Source organism: Spermophilus citellus (genome assembly GCF_964194105.1).
Source record: "Spermophilus citellus genome assembly, chromosome: 3".
NCBI classification, from domain to species: Eukaryota; Metazoa; Chordata; class Mammalia; order Rodentia; family Sciuridae; genus Spermophilus; species Spermophilus citellus.
This window is the reverse complement of record NC_138184.1, coordinates 3088795-3112389: the sequence shown is the minus strand read 5'-3', so window position 1 is coordinate 3112389 and position 23595 is coordinate 3088795. Positions and strand designations below refer to the sequence as shown.

Sequence of the window (23595 nt, the reverse complement as noted above, 5' to 3'; positions counted from 1 at the left end):
AGCCTGCGGCGGCGGAGACTGGACCCCAGGCAGCCCGGGGCCACGCCATGCCCAGCAGGCTGCTCCTGCTGAGCCCACAGCAGGGCTCTCTCCAGGCCACCGCCCGTGAGCCACGGGTGCCAATGCGTCTCAATAAAGCTTCACTCAAAAAACAGAAGGTGGCCAGAGTCGGCCCTCGGTCAGTTTACAGACCCCAACAAGAGGACATGGCTCTTGTCCGGCAGGACCGCCTCAATTCCTTCTCCCCTAACTACAGACCTGAGCTCAGGAGGCCAGACGCTGTCCCAGAAAGGACGGGCCACCAGCAGGAGGAGCCCTGGTGCCACGGTGCAGGTCACAGCTCACTCCCAGGAAGGCAAGGCCCTCACCCAGTGGCCGGGGGCACCTCAAGGGAGGGGCAGAGCCGTGTGTGGTCACGGGTGAGAAGACTGTCCGCAGGCCAGAAAGCGCCGGGCCACAAACCCGCCCTTGCTCCCTGCCCTGGACTCCAGGCTCCAGGCCTGGGACAGGGGGAGGTCCGGAAGTTAAGCCTCCAGAAAGACAGCGTCCCATTAGGTGGCCCAGACGGCCTAGCGCCCACTCAGGGACCACACCTGCACCTGCTCAGAACCGGGCACACAGCAGGCGCTCAGAGAAAGACCACACGGCACAGAGCTTCTGCTGGGGGAAGAGACGCGACGCCAGTCGGCGTCCCCCACGGCGTGGGGCGTGGCTGGGCCCAGAGGCGCGGACAGCCTAGGGCGCGAGGGCCAGCCCGGAGACTCACTCGTCGTACTTCACACGGTAAACGATGTCCTCTTCGGGACTCGAGCCGGCGGTGGAGCTGCTGGGCTCGTCCCCAGATGGCGGTCTCTTCAACACCCTGACCACCTGAGCCTCGAACCACGCGCCCATGCCGGTGTCGCGGGCGTCCACATAGTCGTTGACCTGGGGGCAAGGACACTGACTTGCCACAGCCACGTGGGAGGGACACTAGGGCTGGGCTGCCCCCTGGGGCAGGCGTCCTGGACACCCACGAATGTCCAGACACTGCCCAGGGACCTTGGGGCAGAATCACCCAAGACGAGAAGTCCCAGCTCCTGGAGCCACAGCAGCAGAGGGTCACCTCCTGGTTCCAGTCCTGGCTGCCAGTGGCCTGGAGCAGAGCCACCTGCTGTCCGGAAGCTCTAGAGTAAGGTCTTCCTGGGAAGCACTTCCCGACCCACGAGGGCAGCAAATTCAGAAACGTCACAGCCACCACACTGGCCCCAGGGGACGTCTATTGCCTCAATGCTAGGCTCCACCCTTAGAGAGTCACCAAGGAATCCCAGAGGACCATGGTCACCTGCAGGAGCACGAAGACTGCCCTGGCCACTTCTAGGGCAGGAGCGAAGTGACCAGCAGAGAGGGCAGCCTGGGGGGGTGGGGGGAGGGAGGAGGGCAGGGCTGGTGCCCCTGGGGGCCCGCAGCCTCACCTTGTACAGCCCCAGCTCCGTCTCCTCCCACGAGCTCTCCTCCTGCTGCTCGGCATTGCCTTCCGCCTCGGTGGCCGCCTCCCCGTGGGTGGAGGACTTGTCCGACTCGCTCTGGCCCAGGCCGCAGCCGGAGTCGGTGTCCGAGAGCTCCGCGTCCTTCTCCCTGAGGCCGGGCAGCGGCGCAAGGCTCTGGCGGACCAGCAGCTGGATGGTGTCGTTCAAGCGCACGTCATAGTCGAAGAGCGTGTGGCCATCCTCCATCTGCAGACACACCAGGACAGGCGTCCACCACGGGCCCAAGACAGGTCCACACCAGAGGCAGCAGAGAAGGCCCCTGGGGTGGGGTGGGGCCGTCCTCCTCTAGGGCGCACTCCTGGTGCCTGGGACACAGCACAGTGGCCGCTGGACGCCTAGCACTTCACAGAGAACACGGGTCCCCTCTGCCACAGCTCACACGGGACTCCTAGGATACTCCTGGCCACAACCAGGGACACGTGGCGTCTGGGTATGCTGCCCACAGTGATGGAGGCTAGGGCTGCTGCCCAGCATCCTGCAGGGCCAGGATGCAGCCTGGGAGTCCACGACACACACCCCTGAACACCCCTGGCCGGGAGCCGACTCTGCAGGTCCCTGGGAGCCGTTCTGGGGACGGCTGGAGCTGGCCACAGGACCACCCAGACACCCCGCCCAGACCTGATGGCTCCCTGTGGCTGCTGTCGGGTCAGTGGTGTCCAGGGCACTGAGTGCCGAGCCCGCACCTGCTCCATGCCAGGGGCGCCCCATCACCACCACCACCGATGCCCCCAGACAGGGCTTGTGGCCCTGCTTGCAGATCACCTGGGTTCAGAGCCAGAGCCCTGGGGGGAGGGAGGAGGGGAGGGAGGAGGGAAGGAAAGGAGGGAGGAAGGAGGAGGGGAGGGAGGAGGAAGGAGGAGGGGAGGGAGGAGGGAGGAGGGGAGGAGGGAGGAGGGGAGGAGGGAGGAGGGGAGGAGGGAGGAGAGGAGCGAGGAAGGAAGGAGGGGAGGAGGGAGGAGGGGAGGAGGGAGGAGGGGAGGAGGGAAGGAAAGGAGGGAGGAGGGAGGAGGGGAGGGAGGAGGGAGGAGGGGAGGAGGGAAGGAAAGGAGGGGAGGAGGGAAGGAAAGGAGGGAGGAGAGGAGCAAGGAAGGAAGGAGGGGAGGAGGGGAGGAGGGGAGGAGGGGAGGAAAGGAGGGAGGAGGGGAGGGAGGAGGAAGGAGGGAGGAGGGGAGAAGGGAAGGAAAGGAGGGAGGAGAGGAGCGAGGAAGGAAGGAGGGGAGGAGGGAGGAGGGGAGGAGGGGAGGAGGGGAGGAGGGAAGGAAAGGAGGGAGGAGGGAGGAGGGGAGGAGGGAAGGAAAGGAGGGAGGAGAGGAGCGAGGAAGGAAGGAAGGAAGGAGGGGAGGAGGGGAGGAGGGGAGGAGGGGAGGAAAGGAGGGAGGAGGGAGGAGGGAGGAGGGGAGGGAGGAGGGAGGAGGGGAGGAGGGGAGGAGGGGAGGAGGGGAGGAGGGAAGGAAAGGAGGGAGGAGGGGAGGGAGGAGGAAGGAGGGAGGAGGGGAGGAGGGAAGGAAAGGAGGGAGGAGAGGAGCGAGGAAGGAAGGAGGGGAGGAGGGAGGAGGGAAGGAAAGGAGGGAGGAGAGGAGCGAGGAAGGAAGGAGGGGAGGAGGGAGGAGGGGAGGAGGGGAGGAGGGAAGGAAAGGAGGGAGGAGGGAGGAGGGGAGGGAGGAGGGAGGGAGGGAGGGAGGAGGGGAGGGAGGAGGGGAGGAGGGAAGGAAAGGAGGGAGGAGAGGAACGAGGAAGGAAGGAGGGGAGGAGGGGAGGAGGGGAGGAGGAGAGGAGGGGAGGACAGGAGGAGGGGAGGAGGGGAGGATGGGAGGAGGGAAGAAGGAAGGAGGGAGGAGGAAGGAGGGAGGAGGAAGGAGGGAGGAGGGAGGAGGGAGGAGGGAGGGGAAGGAGGGAGGGAGGAGGGAAGAGGGAGGGCGGAGGGAGGGGGGAGGAGGGAGGGGGAGGGGGGAGGAGGGAGGAGGGAGAAGCCAGCCTCCCTCCTCTGCACATAGCAGCTGGTGGCTCCTGAAGGGGGAGCACACTGGGGCCAGAGAAGGCCTGGTCCTGCGGGAGACACAAGGTACGGGAGAACCCGAGGACAGGGGCCCACAGCAGGAGGGCCTTGTGGCCCACACCCCTGTCCCACCTGTCCACGCAGGGCACACACCAGCCCTGGACGCAGGAGCAGCTGGCACAGGTGGAGGGGACGGGTCAACAGAAAGTCATGCAGCATGGTCCACACGGCCAGCAACACCAGAGATGGGAGGGACACGCACAAGACCATCCACACCTGGAGCATCCTCAGCCACAAGCAGGTGACACACTGCACCCTCGAATGACCTGAGGACCTGGTGCTCAGCGAGAGCCAGACAGAAATGTCCAGCAGCGTGCAACTCCAGTGGGGGGGCGGTGTCCAGGAGTGCAGAGGCCGGATGTGGGGGCAGCAATGGGTACAGCTCCTGGAGGGGAGCCCCTGCCCTGCCCCCACCAGAACCGGCAGTGCTGACCACTCAGCAACCCAGCCCCCCGCCATGAGCACAGGAGCATCAGGGCTAATGGTGTGACACTATTGTGGGAGACACACGTCACTGCCCCTGTCCAACCCACACAATGTCCCACACCCAGGTGAGCCCAGAGGAGGACTGGCCTCCAGGGAAGACTCCTCCAGGCAGGCCACAGCTGGGCTGCTGCGCAGGTGGGGCCGAGAAGTTCCACCCCCAACCAACAGAGGGCGAGCCTCGAGAGGAGGCCAGACAGTGCACCCCAGGGCCACACCCCACAGCCAGGCAGGCACTGGCCCCTCACTGCTGCCACATCCAGAAGGCCATTTTCTGGGTGGACGTCCTGAGCAGAGCAATGTTCCTGGCCTCCGCCCACTCTGAGACAGGAGCTCCCCTCCAGTCATGACCACAGTGTCCCAGCATCGCCTGCCGTCCCCAGGAGAACCACTGAACACAGGCCCTCACATGTCCACGAGGCTCGCTGTCCACCAGAGCAGCAGCAGGACAGCTGGGGCTTCTGCACCTACACATACCGAGGCCAGCAGCTATGCCCAGGGACACCGGCTCCCGCACCCAGGACAACAGGGCCACAGGGGGCGCTGAAACCACTGCCCACTGGAGCCAGCAGGGTGGAGGCCCAGACGGAGGCACCGTGCCAACACAGCAAAGTGGACAAGACGGCAGGAGAGCTCGCAATACAGCCAGGAGCAGCCACAAGGCACATTCCCCCTTTGTCCCATTCACACAGACGGCCTAAGAGGAGAGAGACCAGGGAGAGGAGCCGGTCAGATGGGGACACCATGCTGGGAGTACCAGGGAATCCCGACGACGCAGGGCAGGGCGGACCCAGGAGACCAGCTGAGGATCCAGCCTGCACCCCAGTCTCCACCCTGTCCCTCTTCTTCAAGTTGTTAGGGACACCCTGCAGAGCCCCCGCCCTTCACGGCTCGGTCATGGCCACGAGGGCACTCTCTGGGCACAAAGAGCAGGTGTGGGGAGACAGGCCAGGCTCTAACTCCTGAACACTGCCACCCGCCACTCAGACTCGTGCTACGTGGAGAAGCATAAGAGCGGCGAACGCGTGCCCATCCCCCACCACAGCTTGTGGCAGAGAAGCCCCAGGCCCCGGCTCTGGCTCCTCCGGCTGCCGGGTGACAGACAGGACACCCCAGCCTACAGGGCGCCCCAGCCTGGGTGGCGATGGGGAGCCTGAAATTCCAACTCAAGGCCAATGACATCAACAGAAGCTATAAAAGCCCAGGAAAGGCCCACCTCACGTCAGTCACTCCCAATGTTAAAATTAAGCGAGGCTAATGGTGTGGCTCACCCAGGGCCTGTCCCCGGCGCCAGGCCAGGTTCTATCCCCAACACCACAGATCCTGTGACCTTCCACAGTGACCCTCCACGGCCCCGAATGAACCCACAGGGAGCCCCGGCCACAGCTTCGGCAGCACGCTGGGCCTGAGGGGAAACTGTCCTGCTGCGTCCGTCACGCGGGCAACACACACTGGACGGCGCAAGCAAGTTGGTTTTTAACTACTAGCGCAATTTTTCCACGTTAAGTGGACAAATCGGTTGGAACCGATGCCCTGCCGTCTGAGACCGCGCTGCTGCTGTGGGGTCCCGTAGACCAACTGAGCTCAGGATGCGCTGCACCCCACCCTCTGAGCCTCCCTCCTGTGACCCCACATCCTCACTCCCACCAGGGGTCTGTCTTGGGTCTCGACTGCAGTACTGGGCACTGAGCCCAGGGACTCCACCACTGAGCCACACCCCTAGCCATTTGGAGGCATGGTCTCCCTCTAGTCGCCCAGGCTAGCCACCAACCTGCGACCCTCCTGCCTCAGCTGGGACTGCAGGACGGCCACCAGGCCCGCCAGCACCCATCCGCTCATCGCCAAGCTCACTCTGTTCTTATTGCGTTAGTGTCTGTTCTCATCTTTACTTCCTCTCTCAAATGCTTTGGAATTACTTTTCTGGTCTTCTCTCACTTCTTCAGATATCGCATCAATTCTAAGCTTTTCTTCTTTTCAAATACAAACTCGATGATGCTAGAAGCTTCTCTCAGAGCTGGGTGCCGTGGCCCACACCTGCAATCCCAGGAGGCTGAGGCCAGAGGATGGCAAGTTTAAGTCAGCCTTAGCAATGTAGCAAGACCCTGTCTCAGAACACAAAATGGGCTGGAGCGGTGGCTCAGTGGTAGAGCAACCCTGGGTCCAACCCTAGGACCAAAGAGAGCCCCTCTCAGAGGGCCCTCAGCTGCCCCTGTAGAAGCTATGTTTTCTCAGTTGGTCACATTTCCCCAACTCATTAGGTCATTTAGGCTCCCCGATTGTCATTTTCAAACACATGAGGGGCTTGGTGGCCTCTGGCTATGGTTCTGTTGGGCTGTGCAGGCAGGCTGGGCTCTGCTGTCCCTCGGGGCTGGGCAGGGTCGGCACCTCATGTTGCACCTGGCCTTCCTGTGGTCTGCACTCTGGAAGCCCGAGGGGACTCTGCTTTCTCTGCTGTTAGCTTCAGGTTCCGACGGGGCCACAGGAGGAAGTCCTGTGTCATCCAGAACTTCTATGTCCCCCAAGTCCCGGCTGCCTGACCTATGACCCCTGGGAAATGCGTTCAAACCCCCTTAGTTGCATCCGTGATGGTTCCGCTGTTTGCACGGCCCCCGAGATAACCAGAGCGGGAGGGAAACTCTACCTCACCACTAAGCACTGTGGCAGGGGACCCGGCACAGGGCCACCCTGGCACAGGCTTTATTCTCAGTTTGTGACCAGTGAGGCGAGTTTCCATAAAGGTAAACTTCCTGATCCCTCATCATCGAGTGCAGTGAGGTTAAATGTGGGTGCCCTCACCACGCTTGTCATCCTGTGGCTCAGGAGGCTGAGGCAGGAGGACTGCAAGGTCAAGGCCAGCCTCTGCAACTTACTGAGACCCTGTCTCAAAATAAAAACTGTTTTAAAAGGGGGCTGGGGATGCAGCTCAGTGGTGGAGTGACCCTGGGCTTAACCCCTAGGACCAAAAACTTTAAAAAATAAAAATAAAAAGCAGCTGTGCCCTGACTTCTGTCCTAAGGCCCTTAGCCTGTCACTCTGCTCAATCAGGTAGCGACATCTGCCCAGGGCAGCCATGGCAACCCTGCATTTAGGGACAAAAAAAGAGAAAGGAATGGAAGAATCAAGAAGCCCAGGAGTGGGCTGGGGGTGTGGCTCCAGCGGTAGCGCGCTCGCCTGGCATGCGTGCGACCCGGGTTCGATCCTCAACACCACATACCAACAAAGATGTTGTGTCCGCCGAGAACTAAAAAATAAATAAAAAATTAAAAATAAAAAAAAAAAAAAAGAAGCCCAGGAGTGTCACATAGAGTAAGAAACGCATGGTACACCCACGAGGCCACTAGGGCAGGGGGCTGGTACACATGCAGACCAGCGGACAGGAGAATCGGTGACCCAGGCGCCCGCCAGGCGGCCTCCCTGCAGACACCCACAGCTCCAGGAGGGGCCAGGCACAGCCGGGGATCATGGTCCCAAACAGCGTCTGCTCCCTGGGCCCTGTGACGGCGAAGGACACTTGTGTGCTCCAGGACTGAGACAGCTGTGTGCCATCACAGGCCCCACTACGCTACCTCAGGGACCTGTTGTCAGAGGACTCGTCACCAGCACATGACTGTCCACGGCTGCCGGCTCCTTAGGAGAAGGGAGTCACTTATGGAGAAGTCACGTGGAGGAGGCAAACACGTCCACCCGATGCACCACCTGGCGACCCTAAGGCGCGGTCCCCGGGTTCGTCCGTGTCAGCAGAGGTGACTTTAAAGTTGTAACTAAAGAGAAGAAGCAGGGTCGAAGGCCTGTGCGCTGCCGCCCACTCCCACCTGCGACTGCAGATGCTGCCCTACAGGCCAGGAATAGACTAAGTGGCCATCCTCCAGGGGCCCGGACACGGGGATTCGGGGAGGAGTAGAGGGAACAGAAACCATGAGTTTTGGGCCAAGGGGGACCTTGCATCTGAGAAAGAAGCATCTGAAAGGGCCAAGAGGCTGGACCTTAGGGGTAAGAACCAGCAGGGACTGCTCTGGCCCCCAGTGTCCCACCAGCCTGGCCAGGAGGGGCTGCAGGTCCTGTAGCAGCCTGAGCTGTGGACAGACGGCTGGGCGGGAGGCAGGAGACGCCAACAGGAAGGTCCTGCAGAGCACAGGGGACAGCACACACCTCAGGGACAGGCACATGCTGGACACAAGGATGGCCCCTGACGACAACGAACTCAGCCCCTCATGAGGCAGGCATGCAGAGGACATGCCCTCGAGGTCACCGTGGGGACAAGGCCCAGAGGACTAGCACAGAGGTGTCCAGGTGCCAGTGACTGCCATGCATGTGATGGCCTCCTGAGGACCAAGGAATGCCCAGCTCGTTAGGAGGCATGAGGGACAGTGCGAGGACACGCCCGTGTGCATCCAGCCCTGGCATTCCTCGGCTTCAGGGTCTCGGCACCGACAGAATCCGCAGACACCAAAGCTCTCGGGCTCCTCGGTCAGCCGGGAGCCTCAGGGGACCCAGGCCAGGTGCCCAAGAGCCCCGACCTGGCAAGCTCCTCCAGCACAGCACGCCTGGGACCCCACTCCGGCCCGGCTCCTCCCGGGGGCCACAGCGCAGAGGCCTGGGGGCGGTGCCAGGAGGCCCGCAGGGCCCATCTGGACACACCGTGAATGAAGCTGGTCCTTGGGTTTTGGGGACAGGGTCTCACCGTGCTGCCCAGACTGGCCTTGAACTGCTAGGCTCCCGCAGCCCTCTCGCCTCCACCACGGGCCGCGGGCGCAGGGCAGTGGGCTCCTCGGGGCTGGACACACCCGTGCCCTCTCTTGGCGGATGGTCCAGGGCAGCTTCTGCATGCGGTGCAGGGTCAGCAGAGGCCGCCCACAGGTCACCCCACTTACACTCCCACACTCCACAGGCCCCGCTGGCCTGGCTGAGGGGACAAGCCCCCAGAGAGGCTCAGCCTCAGGGACGGGCCTCTGTCTCAGAGGGGCTGTCACATTTGCCACCTGACCCTCCCTGGAGAGGAGACAGGAGCCAGGCCAGCTGCAGCAGCACTGTGACAGTCCCTCAAGTCCGTCTTCTGAGGGCCGGAGCCAGGGCCCGGCACATGCTAGCGCTCTACCACGGCCAGGAGGGCTGGTTTCTCTCACTAGGGTTCCACTGGGTCACTGCCACGGACCTCTGTCCCCACCTCCTGTCCCCTGCACACCTCCCCACACCATCTTGAGTGACCTGTCACATTGACTCCATGTGGCCTCGAAGGCTGCCTGGTGACAGAAATGGCTCTTTCCCTAAAGCAGATCATGTACTGAATCAGCAGTTTTCAGCTGGGCCATTCTGCCCCCAGGAGCCCTGGGAGGACACTGGAGAGGAGTGTGGCTGTCACAACTGGGGGCGTTCCCAGCCCTGGAGCAGTGGAGGCCGGGGACAGGCTCAGCACCTGCAGTGCCCAAGCCGCCCCCCAGAGAGCGACATTGTGCCCAAGCCGCCCGGAAATGCTCCGATGTCCTTGTGCGGTGGAGCCCTGAGCTAAAGGCTCTCAGGGCTACTCCCGTGAGCCAGGCTCGGTCAACCGGCCACCGCAGCCATGTTTGTAACAGGGAACATGGAAAGTGAGGAGTGCTCGGAGCCTTGAGAAGATGAGGTGAAACGCAGGCTCTACCTGAGCAGGCCTGGGCGCCACTGATGACCGCTATTGTTATTTTTATGGACATTTAAAAAAAAAAAAAACCCACATGGCCAGATGCCTCTCCCAGGCCCAAGCTGGCCTCCCCAAAGTCCCCGTGAGACGGCGGGCAGCGGGTCCTAGGTTTTTGCCAATGAAGCGACCTTACGGCTACCCTCCAGCCCAGAGGGGACCACCAGGCCATCCCCGCTGCCGGCGCCCTGAAGCTGGTGGGCTCTGCTCCAGTCCCTCACCCTCACAGCGGGCCTCCTGCTGCCATGCCATGTCTCTTTAAGGAAAAAAAAAAAAAAGGAGAAAGTGAAAAAGGGCGGGGCATAGCCTGGCAGCGTGGAGCTGGCATGTGCCAGGCCCTGGCCTCAGCCCCAAAGGAAGGGTGTGAGGCCGAGAAAAGCCGCCTGCCACTGCGAGAAGGGCCGGCCTCGCTCACTTCTTCCACGGGTTACGGCCACAGACCTCTGTCCCACCTCGTGTCCCGGGCACCCGCCCTGCGCCTGGCCACTTCCTAGCTGCGTGACCTGGGAAACTGCGTCACTGCTGAGGCTGGACCTCCCTGCGGCGAAAACAAAGCCACCACCGCAGGGGACAGGAGTGGCTGCTGGGGCTGCACAGGGACCTTCCCCAACCAGCAGAGCGGCCCTGAGAAGCAGCCCAGGCCACAAACCTCGAGGTTCCAGGAGGGTCCGGCCCCGCCAGGCTGGGGTGGCCACAGCCAGGCTGCCGGGCCAGGCGTCCTGGGAGCAGCCAGGGGTGTGTGACCACACAGCGCCACAGCAGCGCGGATCAGGTTTCACATTACAAATGAAGGGAGATGGCTCTGCCTGGCGGGATGTCAACCGTCTGGCTGCACTGGATCCCGCTGCCGACAAATGCGGTCCAACAGGGAAAGGAGAGGACAACAGCACAAACACTGGACTCTAGTGGCTGCCAATGTGAAGTTGGGGTGACGGGCAGGAGGCTGCAAGTGACTTTGAAATAGGTCCCAACAACAAGCTGGGCCCAGAGGCAGGGACCCCGAGAGCCACGGGATGGAGCGACTGCCACAGGGAAGCCCACGCGGCGGTTCTTGGAGTCCCGGCTCCTCCACCTCCTCCATCTCCTCAGAGCTTGGAGCCTGACAAAGAGCAGGCGCTCGTCCGCCTCCGCGTCCCACACTCACGGTCCAGCTGCCACATACGGAGGCACGCACAGGTCTCCAGAGAGTCTTGTGAAATCAGAGACATCGTGCTCAAACCACACAGTCCTGCCACCAAACGCAGCCACCGGGAAGAGAAGGGGCAGAGGGAGAGCCAGGGGCTCGCCTGGGAAGGGACCTCCGCGCACATGGCCTCCCGCGCACATGGCAGCCGTCAACCCGAGTCCTCAGGGTCTGCTCTCCTCCCTGGGTGGGACTGTTAACATGACTCCTAGAACACTCACATCTCCACCCAGCCTCCAGCAGGAAGGAGGCCAACCTGGGCCTCCTAGGGCGCCAAAAGCCCAAGAACATCACCACATCCCATAAGCACGCCTCCCGGCCCCAGGGCGCCTGGCCTGCCACAGCGAGTTTCCAATCTAGACAGCAGATGGCAGCAGCCTCCAGCCAAACTCCCACACGCAGGGCCCACAGCGCCCACTGACTCCCACCCACTTCAGTGGCCTCACAGCCTCGTCCCCTCAGTCCAGCAACTGCAGGCAGCCCAGCAGATGGACCTGTACCTCCTAGCATACCTTTGCATCCCACCTGCCACCTCACTCATGGCCTGCCCGTTGTGCCCCAAGACACCAATCAAAGCAGAAACCCCCAGGTGCCAACAGAAAGCCTTCCCAGATGAGGGCCGCTGCTTGCAGGAGGATGGCCACTTTAAATGCTCCAAGGGACTGGGAAAAGAGCCCTGGGAAATGAGGCAAGGAGACCCCCGCAGAGACCACCTGGTCAGTCCGAGGGGTGGAGATTCCCGATTAGAAAGCACCATCTCTGGACTTTGCATAAGCTCATCCAGATTTCTAGGAAACACTCTCGGGGTCTGCCAATTAATGGCCCGGGTGCAAGCTGTGGGCCATCAGGATGTTTTAGAAGAAAAACCTGGTCCCTTTTGTCCTAACTGCCTCCTGCATCTAGGCCCTTCTTCAAAATTCCAAAGCTGTGGGTCACCTCCAACTTCTTGCTCTAGAAAATATGTTGAGGGGAGCCTTAAAAAAAAAGACTTTGAAAGCCCAGATGCTATAAATTCAAGTGCCAGCTGCCTGCCTAGTGTGTCAACGTGCGAGTCCGGCCTTTGTTCCTTCCCCTCACAGGCATCTGAGGTTTCTGTAAGACTTCTTCCGGGGGACATGAAGCGGGACCAGGGGGGGGGGGGCGGGACTGTATCTGCTGGTGGCGGCAGAGGCTGGGTGCCTAGACCAGCAAGAACAAAGGTGGGCCAGCAGGCAGCCTGCCCGCTGGCTTACCTGCTTGCCCCTATAAAACAGCCTCTGCAGGCCTGGCTCCACGTGAAACACCTCTTGAATCTTCAGCCTCAGCTCCTCCACCTTGGTCAGCCTGGACAGTGAGTTCACAGTGTGGGTCTCCTTCCCGTCCATGGTGCGCACCTGGACCCACATGGTGTCAGCGCTAATGGAGGAAAAGAAAGCAGGACGGGGGTCAGTTGTGCCACCAGGCCATCTCAGGCTATACTGGGATCATGGTTACTTCTGTCCAGTTGGTGGACAGCATGAAACTCCCAGAATGTCCTCCAGACCTCCTGGTCCCGGTGGACTGCCAAGTCTCAACCAGGGCCAGGCAAAGTAAATTAAGGACTTAATGTCTTAATGACCCGCAAGTGTTGAGGATTGAGCAGGGAGGGAAACGAGATCTCAAGCCACCCAGCGCAGCCCACCATCCGTTCACAGCAAAACCAGGTCCGGGGCTGGGGGGGGGGGGCCCGGGCCGAGCGCGCGCAGCCACCTCGAGTGGCTGCGCCGGCTCGTTCATTCATTCCCGGGATTCGTGTCTACACAAGAGGGACTTCCCAAAGTCCGGAGTGGGTCGCAAGTTGTGAAGTCCCGGGACAACTCCACTCAGTGGGACCGAGGAGGCAGGACCCCACCCGCGACCCCCGAGTCCCGGGACCCCTTGGCGCCCCCCGCGCGCGTGCGCGGCCAGCCCCGCCGTGGCCATGGCAACCGGCCGCCCCGTCCCGGCCGCCCCCGCGCGCGCGGGGCGACTCACCTTGGCCCCGCGGCGGCCTGCGCCCCCCGGACTCCCGAAGCGCTGCCCCAGCGACCCTCTGGCACTCTGCCCGAGCCGCGCGGGTCGCGCCAGCAAACCCACGCCCACCCCCACCGCCCGGACCGACCGAGGGGCCCCTCTCGCCAAGTCCCTCCCCCCTTCACTTGAGCTGCCTCTTATTGGCTCCGCCGCACCCGGTCGCCCCGCCCCGCTCGCTCCCTATTGGTCCTGACGCACCCGGGGAACTCAGGGCGCGCGAAATCAGGCTCGGGCGCGACAATTGAATCGCGGGGCGCCCCGCGCGCAGGCGCGGAGACTGACATCCTCCCGGGCGGCTCACCGGGCCCTCCCCCACCCAGCCCGCGCGACCCCCGCCCAGCTCCGCGACTTGCTGCTCGCCCCCGCCCAAGCCAGTGTACCGGGTGAGGCGTGGGTAAAGCGTTTGGATCGCGGGACCGCGTGCAGGGCAGCCCCCGTGCGGGCATGAGTGCGCCCATGCTGGCCGCGCGTCCCGGTCCACGCAGGAAAGTTCTGCAAAGTCCCCGAGACCGGAGCACCCAGTGCGCCTGGCCCGGGCTGGCACCCGGATCCGCCCTGCAGCTCACCTCTCTGGCTGCCGTGATCCACTCTCCCGCCTGCGCGCTTGACCCGGCTGGGGATGGCGATGGAGCTGCGTGCGTGGCTGGGATCCCGCGCGGACCTACGTGGTACCCGGAGTGCCCACTCGGCCAATGCTGCCCGCCGCGCTGCCAGCTGCTCTGATTTTTTTCCCGCGAAAACTGGCGTTTGGGAGTTGCCGGAGGCTGTGCTGGGGGGCGGGTGCCTGCCTCCTGATTGGCCGCCACAGTGGCGGGAAGCAAGAAACGGGGTGGGGGGCGCCCCCCTTTGCCTTGATCCGCCCTCCTTAACTCCGCCCAGCTGGCCACGGCCCCGCCCTGCCCTTCGCTCTCTTAAGGGCGCGCCCAGTGCGCCAGGGGGGCCCTGTGGCGGGACCCAGGCCTCCCCGCCATGTGTGTCCTGTCGGCAGGAGCCCTAGGGGGACTCCCTCTCAGGATATCCCTCTCAGGGATAGAGACCCGCTGATCTACTAAGCCCATAGCCTTGCCATAGCCCCCTTCCCCTGGACACACGTTGCAGTAGAGCTAAGAAGGCCGGAATCAATATCTACACTGCAGAAGAATGTGAGGATCCCCAGGAGACAGCCTGTACCCCATGGCTGCACCCCATGACAGCCCCACTGCCTTGCCTCAGGACCTGCCGCAGCTCCCCACCCTAACCACCCGCAGGGCTTGTTCACTGGTTCTTCCCGCTTGGTTTTCCCGCCTTCTCTTGGCTGTCCAGGCGGGCAGGGCTGCCCTGCCCCCTCCGCCTGGCCTGCTCCATTCTGGCCACTGATAGAAGACACAGAAGTGACCTGTGCTGGGCACCCACCCAGGAACTGGACAGGGTGCTCCATGCTGGGCAAGGCATACTCCCAGATTGGTGGTCTCAGGTCTGGGGGGCAGAACATCCCTGTCAGGGAACACGGCAAGACCTGCATAAAGTAGTGAATCTGGGTTTGCACCAAGGACCGTGAAGCAAGGAGAGTCCACGGAAGATGGGAGCCACCAGCAGCCACGAGGGGGCCAGGGAGAAGGACCTGGGTTCAGGGTAAAGGCTGAGGTCTCTGAGCAGATGAGATCCAAGGGCAGATGGAACCACCACAGTGGTTTGGGGAGCAGGAAGGAGGCCCTCTAGGAGCACCCAACAGGCTGAGGCAGGGAGGGGGTCCAGGATGAGGTCCGAGGGGTGGCAGGGAAGACCTCCAAGGCCCCTGGAGGCATTCAGTCTTTCTTTTACAGCAGAGTAGCACAGGAGATCTGCAGAAAGAAGTTGAGTTTCATCTTTCATTTGTATAAGATTTTTGTAGCAGTGCAGAACTTCCATTCTGCCAGAGCTACTTCCACGGTTAGACAGAGCCGTGGCCCTGAAGAGGTCCACATCCTCCCCCTGAGAATCTGTGAATGTGGTACCTCCGGCGGCAAAAGGGTCCTAGCCACATAAGGATTTTGAGATGGGGAGGTTACCTGGGATGATCCAGCTGAATGCCATACCATTGTAAGGGTCCTAATGTATGGAAGAGGGAGGCTGCAAAGCCCAAGTCAGAGAAGATAGAATACTAGAAGCAGGTGAGAATCAGGAGGACTAGAGGCCAGGCATGGGGTGTTTCAGAAGCTGCAAAGGGCAAGAGTTCTTTGCTAGAACACAGCCTCAGCAATACCTTGATTCTAGACTAAGACTCATTTTGGACCTCTGACCTCCAGAACTGTTAGAAAATAAACTATGTGGTTTCAAGCCACTGCATTATTGACCTTTTGTTACAGCAGCCATAGGAAACTCATACAATCTAATATGTATAGTCCAGAGGTTGCTGTTCACTGTCTCCAACTTCGAGACTCGCTCACTGCTACTGAACCCAATTTTGGATCCTTGGCCATCAACCATATGTTGATCACACCACAGATGTGAGCAGTGATCAAGCACACCTGCCCAGGTTTGTGAGGCACAAGGGATCTTCCAAAAGATCCTGGTCCATCCCGGGAGACCTGGCCTCCAAGTGTACCTGCCCTTGCAGAAACACCTGGAAGGGGCAGTATTCCTGATGGACACTCGGTGCAGGGGATGGGCCAGGCACCTTGGTCATCTGAAGTTAACCCAGAAAGAGGCATCCAGCTTTCTCTGCATGGTCAGGACTCGAATTCCATAATCATTTTGAGAATGTCAAAATCCATCATATTAGCTCAAGTGCATAACTGCTGAGTTTAATAACTCAGAAACACCAAACAACTACTCCAGGCATCTCAAAAAGAAGTTCACAAAACAGGCGGGGTGCGGTGGCACACACCTGTAATCCCAGTGGCTCAGGAGGCTGAGACATGAGCATCACAAGTTCAAAGCCAGCCTCAGCCAAAGCGTGACACTGAGCAACTCACTGAGACCCTGTCCCTAATAAAATTCAAAATAAGGCTGGGGATGTAGCTCAATGGTCTAGTGCCCCTGAGTTCAATCCCTGGTACCAAAAACAAAGAAAAATCACAAACTAATAGGCAGGTGTCAGTGTCCCCAAAAGCTGTCACATAAAATAAAGCAAACTATAGCAAAGATAGCAAGGCCTGTCAGTCTGGACAGTGGGTACAGGCTAGCATTCTGCTTCAATGTCCCTCCCTGCTGAGGCACCAGCCCACGTGCAAACAGACTCTCGGAGGCTATTGGGTCACTCAACAAACTTTTATTGACACCACCATTAGGCTTGCTGGTCTGGGTCGGGCACATATTGGTGGGCACGAACCTCCCTGACACATCTCCCTCTGAAGGGACTTATCCAGGGCGGGAGAGCAGGTTTAAGGAGAAATGTCAGTCTGCAAAAGGATGGGTTCCAGGTGGTCTGGGTGTCCAGGGTGAGTCCAGGGGACCAGAGCATCTGCAGTACCCATCAGACGCCGTGTCCTGTCCCCATCTACAACTTTTTTTTCCAATACAGACCAGATAATGAAGGGCCTTCAACAGGAAAATGATCAAATGTGGCACCGAACCTGGGGCACCTGGTAGGACGGCAGATGCCCTCAGGCCTCTCTGGGCCTCTCCTTCCCCTGTGAAGGCAGCCCAGGATGTCTTCCGCACCAGGGTGGCTGGAAGGATCCTTCCCCACAAGCCCCCGACTTCCGTGTGGACGACAGGCACTCTCTATGCAGCGGGGACAGTGGCCTCTTGACTTTGAGGGTTTGGGTCTTTGTTATTCCGGGGGGAAAACGGTCGGGCTACCCACGAGGGTCACCCAGTTCCCGAGCCGCTGCTCACACGGGACGCACAGCCCGGCCTTCCCTCCTGGCCTCTGGCTCTCCCTTCCTGGAGTTGGGAGCCCAGGGATGTCACAGACCAACAATGTCACTATAGCCAAGGAACCCGGAACCTTGGTGGCCTGGGGGAGGGGAAAGATGTTTCCCCGCCACCCCAACCCCCATGTCTATGGTGAGGTCCATCGAGTTAGTGCTGCCCAAGGATGCAGTGTACCTGGCTGGCTCCAACCTAAAGGGGCAGGTGATCCTCACCCTGAACAGCACCCTGGTGGACCCCGTGGTGAAGGTAGAGCTTGTGGGGAGGGGCTACGTCGAGTGGAACGAGGAGATCGGGGCCTCCCGTGACTACAGCAGAGAGGTCATCTGCAACAATAAGGCGGACTACGTGCACAAGACGAAGACGTTCCCGGTGCAGGGTAAGGAGAGGCTGCCGAGGCCAGAGCCCTGTGGGACCCGGGGGCTGAAGGTCGAGACGGTTGACCAACCACCCCTAGCGGGACTGGGGACAAGCAGTTTCCACCCTAGGAGCCAGCCGGGCAGAAGAGACACCACCAGGCCAGGAGCAGTGGGGACACCTAGCCCAGCGACTCAGAGGCTGAGGCAGGAGGATTGCAAATGAGAGGCCGGGCAACCGAAGGAGACCCCGTCTCAAAATAAAATAAAAAGGGCTGGAGGTGTAGCTCGGCAGGAGAGCGCCCTGGGCTCAATCATCAATTAAAAAATAAAAAGCGCCAGGCGTACAGAACGTGACTAGTGTTCAGTCAGGACACAAGCGCTTCCTTCTCTGGAAGACCCCAACGTCCCGCGCCACCTCTCCATGTTTCCAAGCCACTGGACGCCCCTCCCGAGCACCGACCTAGCCCGTGCTGAACAGACGTCCATCTGTGCCAAGCACCAGAGCAGGGACCCTGCATCGGATGCAGCAGATAGGTCTCTGGGAACTTCAGGCCTTTGTGTCTGCTGTGGCGACCGGCCATGAAAAGCAGGCTGGGGAGAGACGGAGAAGGAAGAAACAGGAAGTTCACAGAGATGGGGACAGCGGAGAGGGCCCTGTGGCCGCGCCCCCCTCATCAGCAGACACTGGGCTGAGGGCAGAGCTTGGTGTTCAGACCATGTGCATGGCCACATGAGGCCTGGGTTCCACTCTCAGCTCCAAAACACAAAATCAAACTTTAAGCTCCTACTGTATACCAGGCACTGCAGGTGAAGCTCACTGAAGCCAAGGAGTTTTATCTGTCCTGCCCCCTGCCATATACACACTGCCTAAAACCGTCTCTGGCATACAATACAGTAGGTGCTCAGCACATCCTAGCTGAATCCTGAGGGTCCGAACTCCACTTACTTTCTTTTTTTTCAGTATCGATGGAATCCAGGGTCCTACCTAGGCAAGCCCTCTCCCACTGAGCTACACCCCCAGCTCTTTTTTATTTCTGAGACAAGTCCTTCCTAAATTGCTAAGGCTGGCCTCACTTGTGTCCTCCTGCCTCAGCCTCCCGAGTTGCTGGGATGACAGGCACTCAGCACCACGTCCAGGCCCAGCCTCCGCTCTCTCAAGCCCAGAGCTGGGGTGCGCAAGTCCACATCAATACTTTGGGGTGACCATGCCAGCCATGTCCCTCTCCAATCCAGTCAGGGACGACTGTTTATCGACCGACAGAGGAGGTCCTTGAAGGTACAGAGAGAGGTTTAGCTCAGGACAGAGGAGCCAGCCCCAGAACCTGCACCTCCCTGTCCAAACACTATAAATAATGGGGGAAAAAATGAAGAAAAGAAGAAGAAAAAGATTCTAGAACCTTCTGATGGCCTCGGTGTGTTTTGTTTTCAGATAATTGGTTAAGTGCAGGCAGCCACACCTTTGACTTCCATTTCAACTTACCTCCCAGGCTCCCCTCCACCTTCTCCAGCAAAACTGGCCACATCTCCTACTTCATCCAAGCCTCCTGCATGGGCCGCGAGCACGTCCTGGCCAAGAAGAGGACATACTTGTTGATTCAAGGGACCTCGGACTTCCACCCAGATCAGACGTTCCAGGTGCCGAGGGGGCGTTGGGGCGGCGGGGAGCGAGGCCCACGGGAGCTGCCAGGGTGCCAGCAGCTGCCCAGCCCAGAGGACTCACTAAAGGTGGCCACCAACCAGGCCAGGAACTAAGCCAGGGTGATTCTCCTCCCTGGGGACACTTGAGGATGTCTGGAGACACACTGGGTTGTCATGGCAGTACAGGGGGATAAGAGGCCAGGGATGGCCCCCAAGAACCCCAGAAGTCAACAGTGGCCTTTAAAGGAAAAGAGGAGGGGCTGGCATGGTGGCTCAGCGGTGGTGTGCTGGCCTAGCACGTGCGAGGCCCTGGGTTCGACCCTCAGCACCACATAAAAACCTATAAAGGTGTTGTGTCTGTCTACAAAAAGGGAAAGGAGGAGAGAAGGCAGTGTGGCCGGTCAGGGGACAGTGGGCTTTGGGGGCCACTGGTGGGTGTCGTGAGGGAGTCCAGGCACGGAGCCAGGGGAGGCCAGGGGCGCTGCCCAGCCTCCTGCAGTGCCCAGGACACCACCCAGAGAGCCACAGCGGCTGGGGGCCCTCGGGGACTGAACCAAGCAGAAGCCCCAGAGACCCTCTGGGTGGGAGAGAGGCTGGACCCTCAGCGGCCCCCGATCATTTGAGTCCTCAGACACAGAGCTGGTGTCCCTAAAAGGCAAATGCAGGCGCTTCAGTCCCCAGACAAGGAAGGACAGTGCAGCTGTGGTCACCCGAGCGCCAGGCTGTCCCAAATCCCATTTTGAGGCCCGGTGCAGAGGGGAAGCTGGGGCAGTGGAATTACATTGGTCAAGGTCACGTACCTCCGCAGGGAGTTCTGTGTCATCAGAGCATCAAGGACATGGGGGAGTGGGCCCTGGAGATTCTCTGGGGGGGTGGGTGGCAGGCCCCTCCTGCTGTCCTGCCCTGCGGGCACTCTGGGTGGTCCCCTCAGTAAAACAGGCTGGCCCTGCTGCCTCCAAGGTCATTCCAAGGGCGATGACTGGACCTCCTGATGGTGTGATTATCTGAGTGACAAAGAGACTCTCTGAGCAGCCCACAGGGAGGTGAGCCTCCAGGAGGGCCAGTGTTAGAGGTGTGGAAGGGCCCTGGGGCCAGCAGCCTGGGTTCAGGTCTGGCCCCTGCTCCCAGGGTGACCTTCTGCAGGCCTTGCCCCCTCTCTGGGTGCCCATGGGAACTAAGAGGACACAAGTTGGGCCTCACGACCAGTGGATCCTCCATTAGCCACAAGGCCCAGGGCAACAGCACGTCCAGGAGCTGGAAGTGCCCAGTTCCACGGAAACACCCCCCTCCACCCACCGGGACTTCTGGCAGCAGGCTTGGGGTCAGGCCCAGGAGGAGGGCCAGCAGACCAAGAGCTAAGTCATCACCCAGGGAGGGGTCAGGCCCAGGAGGAGGGCCAGCAGACCAAGAGCTAAGTCATCACCCAGGGAGGGCTAGGGGTCAGGAGGCCGCTGCGCTGCCCATCGCGGAGCACTGCTCCTCCCCCCCTCCACTCGGGGCCTTCCTTCCTACTTTTTCTTCTTTTTTGTTTTTTTATTTTTTTATTTATTTTTTAATTTTTATGGTGCTGGGCACTGAAAAGAGGCCCCTGCAGGCCCTGGTCAGTACTGCAGGCTTCCCCAGGGGCCTCGGGTTCCTAAGCTCTGCAGGGGCCTGGCGCATGCGCATGCGCAAACTTTCCCTGAGACTGGGGTTTAGGAGGCCAGGGCCGCAGGACAGGCAGGGGTCTGAGGCCCCGGGGTGGAAGGGAGGTCAGAAGGGGTCAGGGGTCAGCCTGAGGTTCCCAAGAGGGTCAGCAGTGGACCCAGAGCGGCACTTTTCAAACCGTGGAAGGACCCACGGAGGTTGCGCTTTGCCGTCTCACTGTAGTGACATGCAGGCACCTCGGCCTGGACTCAGGACAGATCAGAGAGAGGGATGGGGTGGGTTCCCAACTCCATGTTTTATAAAATAAAAGAAGACGACAGTGTGGTGGCACACGCCTGTCGTCCCAGGTCCTTGAGAGGCTGAGGCAGGCCCCGGGCGCGTAGCACACGCCTGTCATCCCGGGTCAGGAGTCTGAGGCAGGAGGATGGCGAGTTCCAAGCCAGCCTCAGCTAGGGTGAGGCGCTACGTGAGACCTATCTCTAAATAAAAACTCAGAATAGGGCTGGGGTGAGGCTCAGTGGTCCAGGGCCCTGAGTTCAATCCCCAGTACAAAAAAAAAATCAGTCTGGTGTGTTGCAATGGATCTCCCCCAGAATCTCAGCACCCCCGTCTCAAGCTGGGAAACCAGGGCCTAGGCAGCCTGGGCAGGTGCTCTCCCAGGGAGTCACCCACAGTCCCTGCCACCCATGGGTGGTTGGTTGTTTGGATGGATGGATGGATGGATGGACAGCATGCCTTTCTTTTATTTGTTTATTTTTATGTGATGCTGAGGATCAAACCCAGGGCCTCACAAGTGCTCTGCCAGTGAGCCCCAGCCCCAGCCCCTGTTTTCTTTTTTTTTTCTTTTTTTTCCCTGTTTTCTAATGAAAGAAAATAATAGAAAATGTCAGAATATGGGCTGAGGATGTGGCTCAAGCGGTAGCGCGCTCGCCTGGCATGCGCTCGGCCCAGGTTCTATCCTCAGCACCACATACCAACAAAGATGTTGTGTCCGCAGAGAACTAAAAAATAAAAAATAAAATAAAATAAAATGCCAGAATATATAAATTTGGTGGGTTGCGACCAACATGATTAAGAAATCCAGGGCTGGGCTGTGGGTCAGTGGTGGAGCCCTGGCCTACATGAGTGAGGCACTGGGTTCGATTGAGACAGGAGGATCGTGAGTTCAGAGCCAGCCTCAGCAACTTAGGGAGAGCCCTGTCTCAAAATAAAAAATAAAAAGGTCTGGGGTGTGACGCTCAGTGGTCAAGCGCCCCTGAGTTCAATCCCTGGTACCGAAAAATAAAAGAAAATGAATGATAGCATCGAATAAGTAGAATAGAAAATAACAGAAAAATGAGTTCAGAGAATTGCCACCAACGTTTTGCAGATGAATGGAACTGGAACACCCGGAACAGAAGGCGGTGTCTGTGCTCGAAAAGTCTTGGATGTTTGGAGCATTTCAGATTTTCAGATCAGAGACACGCAATAAGTAAATTCAATACAAATATCCCCCCACTCCCAGACGGGAGCCAGGTCTGGTCCCAGGCTTTTCCCAGGAGGCCCTTGGACCTGTCACAGACAGCAGGTGCACGCCGCGGTGGAGTGCTGGCCCAGGACAGTGAGGACCCAGGTCCATCCCAGCAAAGAAAAGGAAAAGATGAACAGTGAACCCGGTATGCGTGTGCGTGCGCTGTGCGGTGCCCGCGAGGTTCCCAGCAGCCCCTGCCGCAGAGCCAGCGAGCGCCCGCAGGGGCCCACACAGCCCTCCTGTGGGATGCAGGGGGGTCGGGGATGGAGGAACAGGTCATTTTGCAGGGTTCTCAGTTGCTGTCGTGGAAATGGACAAGATGGACGGTTCTTGGTTCTTCCATTTGCGATAGGGTCCTGTCCCCATAAACCGGTCATCAGGAGAAAATATCCTTAACTGTAAAATGCATATGATGTAGCTGACCCAGGCACCTCATGTTAGCAACACGGCACGCTGCACAACGTTGGCTGCTCCCCTTCACAACTGTGGGGTTCACCTGGGAGCTGCAGGTCACTCACAAGAAAATATGTTTGCTTGGGTGTGGGGTGGGATCAGTATTTAAAATTCAAAATGGAGTTCCTAGTGAATGCATATCATTGAAATATTTGCCTAAGCCCAGGGTCTTGCTCTTAGACTGTAAGATATTACTCGGTCTTCCAGAAAAAAAACAATGCTCAGAGAAGTCAAGCCACTTATCCAAGGTCACACAGCCAGAGAATCATGGGAGGGGGATTCTGTGGATTTCTTAAGACTGTTTTGCAGATAAGGCCATTGATATTCAGATCAGTCAGGAGCCTCGACCACAGGAAGCTGGGAGACAACTGCAGGCTTGGGGGTGCAAAAGCCCCGAAGTACCGAGGAGCTCTCAGGACGGATGTGGGTCAGGCGGTGGGTCTCCCAGCCACAGCCCCTCACTCTCGTTCCCCTCCCCCTGCAGGACCCCCTGTTTGTGCAGGCCGAGAAGAAGGTGTCCTACCACTGCTGCCGGCGGGGCAGGGTGTGCCTGCAGATTCGGATGGACAGGAACACCTTCATGCCTGGGGAGAAGGTGGTATTCACCTCGGAGATCCACAACCAGACCAGCAAGTGCATCCGGACGGTGGTCTTCGCCCTCTACGCCCACATGCGGTACGAGGGCTTCACGCCCATGGCCGAGCGGCGGTGGCGCGGGGACAGCCATGAGCTGCTGAGGCAGGAGGCCAACACCCAGATCGCCGCCTTCAGCAGCACCACGGTGGTCAGCACCTTCAGCCTGCCCCTCGTGCTGTCCGTGAGCAGCGCCCTGCTGGAGGACCAGATCATGCGGACCAGCTACGAGCTGGTGGTCACCGTGCACCTGCCCTGGTCTCTGGCCAGCGTCAAGGCCAAGATGCCCATCATCATCACCAGCATGCCCGCCGAGTCCTCCAGCGGCCAGCTCTCCCTCAGCGGAGAGCCGGGACCCACCGGATTACATGCCCAGACTTCTAGATATTAAAGCTTATCTGACTCTACCAGGCCTTGGTCTTGTTGTACTGGGGACGGAACCCAGGGTCACTTCACCTCCGCGCCATAGTCCCTCCTTTCTTATATATTTTATTTAGAAACAGGTCTCACTGAATTGCTGAGGCTGGCTTTGAACTCGGTGATCCTCCAGCCTCAGCCTCCGGGGGGG

At 60.0% G+C, this 23595-nt stretch overlaps 2 protein-coding genes across 3 annotated transcripts in view; one reads left to right on the top strand and one right to left on the bottom strand.

The window, feature by feature from the left end:
* UHRF1 (ubiquitin like with PHD and ring finger domains 1) overlaps positions 1–14172 on the bottom strand; it is a 29755-nt gene extending 15583 nt beyond the window's left edge. For both annotated transcript variants that reach the window (XM_081285415.1, XM_081285416.1), the window contains exons 1-4: positions 13520–14172; positions 12155–12317; positions 1455–1715; positions 767–927 (exon numbers count right to left, since the gene is read on the bottom strand). In XM_081285415.1, the coding sequence (XP_081141541.1) occupies positions 767–927; positions 1455–1715; positions 12155–12307 (575 nt within the window). In that variant the 5' untranslated portion in view covers positions 12308–12317; positions 13520–14172. The remainder of the gene's footprint in view (positions 1–766; positions 928–1454; positions 1716–12154; positions 12318–13519) is intronic.
* A 2726-nt stretch (positions 14173–16898) lies between these two features.
* ARRDC5 (arrestin domain containing 5) lies at positions 16899–23577 on the top strand. The gene is made up of 3 exons (XM_081284570.1): positions 16899–17166; positions 18576–18781; positions 22879–23577. The coding sequence occupies exons 1-3, from the start codon at positions 16914–16916 to the stop codon at positions 23416–23418; spliced, it is 999 nt and encodes a 332-aa protein (XP_081140696.1). The 5' UTR covers positions 16899–16913; the 3' UTR covers positions 23419–23577.
* The last annotated feature ends 18 nt before the right edge of the window (positions 23578–23595 follow it).